General features: G+C 37.4%; 1 protein-coding gene across 1 annotated transcript; it reads right to left on the bottom strand.

Annotated features, from left to right (window-relative positions):
- Positions 1-615: 615 nt before the first annotated feature.
- Positions 616-2,643, bottom strand: LOC117928669 (probable carotenoid cleavage dioxygenase 4, chloroplastic). The gene has a single exon (XM_034848630.1). It carries the CDS (start codon positions 2,594-2,596, stop codon positions 827-829), a length of 1,770 nt encoding a protein of 589 aa, XP_034704521.1. The 5' UTR covers positions 2,597-2,643; the 3' UTR covers positions 616-826.
- Between the last annotated feature and the right edge of the window lie 990 nt (positions 2,644-3,633).

Below are 3,633 nucleotides of genomic sequence, written 5' to 3'. Positions count from 1 at the left end.
TAAAAATTTAATTTTATCCGAGAATGTAATATTTGAACATAATAGTTGCTTTTTCAATAATAAAATAAGAAGTAATGAAAATAAAATTGAATTTCCTATGGTCTGTACGGCACCGACAACAAGATTTTTAAGCTTTCTATGCTCAAATGATTTAACCATGCCAAATGTTTGCTACGACTAGACCACTCGGGCAAGAGCACGGCTGGCTCCCTGGTAAGATGAAGGGGATGAAGGGTCTTCCCCAGAAGGAGAGATTAGTATTGGAAGGTGAAGATGAAGGGCGGGCTGAAATAAAGTAAAAACCATTCATTGGGGTAAAGAAATACAAGAAATCCGCCGGAATAGCTAATGACATGGATAGTACTGACAGAAAAGCACGTTTTATGTAAGTACACTATATGATAATTTAGAGAGTTGATTAAAGAAGAAGACTTCTTTAACCTCCTTTATTTTTGTGGACATTATTTGTATTGGGTATGCGGAAGTTTTGTTTGATATGTGGGAATCCTTGATACCAATTTGCTGAGGTAATAAGGTTGATAGCGAAGCACAAGGTATCAACTTGTTGAGGTAATAAGGTTGGCAGAGAAACACACAATTACAAGAATGGTAAAATTTGAGGAGAATTAAAACTTCACTGCATTTCATTACTCTTTCTTATTCAAACCTTACATAATCTGAAGTATTCACGCTAAACAAAATAGAAACTCCTAATAAGATAAGATAAAATAAAACATTCTTCCTTGATTTTTTTTTTTAAAACTAAATCTAATCCTAATAATTACAAATTTCCTAATTCAAGCTTGCTTTCCAACAATTTGGTGTTTCAGTCCATTTTGAGATCACACCCTTTAACAAACAATCCATGGAAGCCATAAGGCACCCTTGTGGGCAGCTTCACAGCAGCCACAATATCAAGGTCAGGAGACTGGGCATCCATCACTATGAACCTTGATTTCCCGCTTTGCTCATCGTGTACATACGACAACACATACCCATCATCCTCCTCTGCCTCTGGATTGTCCGGCTCCTTTGCCACAAAGAATGGTTCGCCCCCGTAGCACCCAGGCTCGTACATTCTCTTAGCCACTATACACTCTTGGCGCCGATCACTTCGTGATACGTCAAGCTTCACAATTCCTGATATTTTGGGCAAAGGATCACCTACTGCTGAGTATACATATCTGTTCTTCTTCCCCAAGTACCCTGGGTTTATCACCGCAAATTCCAGATTCCACTGTGATAGACGATGCCTCGTCACTGTCCCCGTTTTCAGATCTATCCTCACTTTCTCTAAAGACCCATGGACCAAATCCATCCTCTCCAAGGCATGTTCTATTGGTAGTATGTTTGGTGCCACCATCACAATGGCATCGCCATCCTCCTCGTCCCAGGCGTTAATAGCGTGTATTATGTTGAAACCTGGCACGTCGATCCACCTCATCTCGGACTCGTCTTTTGCATAACGAGGGATGATTCCAACTCTTGGTACTTTGGTGGGATCTGTACCCACTGGCGATCCTCCTCTGATGATCATTTTCACCGGGTTCATCCACATCTGGATGTCTGGAAATATGGCGTACCTGTTGGTGATTGCAAAATCATGGAAGAAAGATGGACAAGACAAGGAGAAAATTGGGACGTCCGGTTGTTTCTTTCCCTGGGCATCGAACCGGAAGTAGGTTAGGAATGGACGCACAGGGCTGTATCGAAAAGCAAATGCCTCTCCGGTGCTGGGATCAATCTTGGGGTGCGCGGTCATGCTCATGGAGAGTTTCCCATCAAAATCGTAGCGGCCCAGAGTTTTTATATCCCCATCAGGCGTCAATCGAACGGCATAAGGGAGATCAGACTCAGCTAGTGCGTAGAGATGGCCACAGAAGAAAGCTACGCTGGTGTTGGCGAGACCAACCCCGTTGACGGGATCAAACTGGCCAGTTAGAAGTCTGGCGATGGCAACTGCGCTGCGTGCGAAGCTGCGGTAGCTTGAGAAAAGGTTAGGGATAACGGGAGAGCCAGCACGTTTCTCGATGATGTATTTGTAAGTCTTAACGTAACGGCTGCAGAAGATGGGTCGGCCATGGGATATTCGGATGGAGTGAAGCATGCCATCACCATCAAAGAGATGGTGAGGGCCACGTGGGTAGAACTGGGGGTTGGGGCCATTGCGGATGTATGCGCCATCGAGGCAGGGAGGGAGTGAGCCCTCTATCACCTCACACTCGGTAGGGGGGAGCTCGTCAACGGGAGCGAAGTTACCAGAGAGCACATGCTTTGGGTCTATGGAGGGTGGGAGTGGAGGGCCTATGAAGTTGTTGATGAAATCGTCCAATGCATTAAAGATGGTAACCAGAAGGGACGGGACTGGTCGTTTCTTCGCTGTAATCACCGTCGTTGGTAACTCTGGGAATTGGGAAGTTGTAGGGGTTGCATAAAAGGTGGAGTGGAGTTTATCTTCAACATTTCTGATGGCAGAGATGTGAAGGAAGGGAGGATAAGGAGAAGATGATGGTCTAGTAGTCGTCAAGGAAGGAGAGACGAGGGGCTTTGGGTGGGGTAATGTTGAGGAGAGGAAAGGGCAAAACAAAGGGTTCATTTCCTTGCCTTCCACTCTGCCTCTCGGAATGCCCCAGTAAGCGCGAGGACGCACTTGAGCTGACTCTTCCTACCACCGAGCCCTTCACGTGTTTTATAATGACTCAAAAGAACGCCCCTTCTTTTTCTTTTTCTTTTTTTCTTTTTCTTTTTCTTTTTCTTTTTTCTTTTAACTTCAATACAAATGGTAAAGTCTAGCAAGTCATGTCCCAATCGTGCGAAGGATATATGGGCCGTTTGTTCATCTTCCCTTAAATTTGTTTTTAAAAATTATTTTTAAATTTAAAAAGAAAAAACAATTTTATAGTATTCTTATTTTGTTTGAAAGGTTGTTTTTAAAAATAAAAAACAAAAAAATTATTTGGATAAGTTGTTTTAATTTTTTTTTGTTTTGTTTTTATAAAAATATTACAAATTCAATTTATATAATATAAATTTAATTTAATTTAAATTTTTATTAAAAATAAAAAAAAATTATAATTATAAATAAATTTAAAAATAAATAGTTTTAGTAAAGCGTGAATAATAATATTATAATAAAATCATAAATTATATTTTTTTAATAAAAAAAACATTATTTTAGCATATGTTAAAAACATAAGGATATTAACAACTTCATAAATATTTATTTGGTTAAAAATAAATAATAATAATAATTTAAAATAATAATTTTTAACAATATTTTATTTAAAATGAATAATGAATAAAGTTTAATTTTTTTAATATGTAAATGAGTCAAAATTTTCATTTTATGAACAAATTTAATATTGAATTATGAACATAATATTCTAGAATAAAAAATTTTTAAAATTCATTAAAGAATTTAAATTATTAGTTATGTCCTACTTAATTAATAATTATTTATCTAAATTTTAATAAATATTTGTGTGTATAAGGGAAACAATAAAGTTGTGACTTATAATATATTAGTTTTAATCTCTTATATTTTTTTAATGATTAGATCTATTTTTTGAATTTCAAATTATTTTTAAAAATTGTTAAACTCGTGAATAAATTTAATATAAAGTGTCATTTAAT

Source organism: Vitis riparia, chromosome 2 (assembly GCF_004353265.1).
Source record: "Vitis riparia cultivar Riparia Gloire de Montpellier isolate 1030 chromosome 2, EGFV_Vit.rip_1.0, whole genome shotgun sequence".
NCBI classification, from domain to species: Eukaryota; Viridiplantae; Streptophyta; class Magnoliopsida; order Vitales; family Vitaceae; genus Vitis; species Vitis riparia.
The sequence above is the reverse complement of the archived record's forward strand: the minus strand, read 5'-3'. Positions and strand labels throughout refer to the sequence as shown.

What these genes read in the sequence shown, in the direction of transcription:
- LOC117928669 (XM_034848630.1), bottom strand. Translation starts at nt 2,596, where the DNA reads ATGAACCCTTTGTTTTGCCCTTTCCTCTCCTCAACATTACCCCACCCA.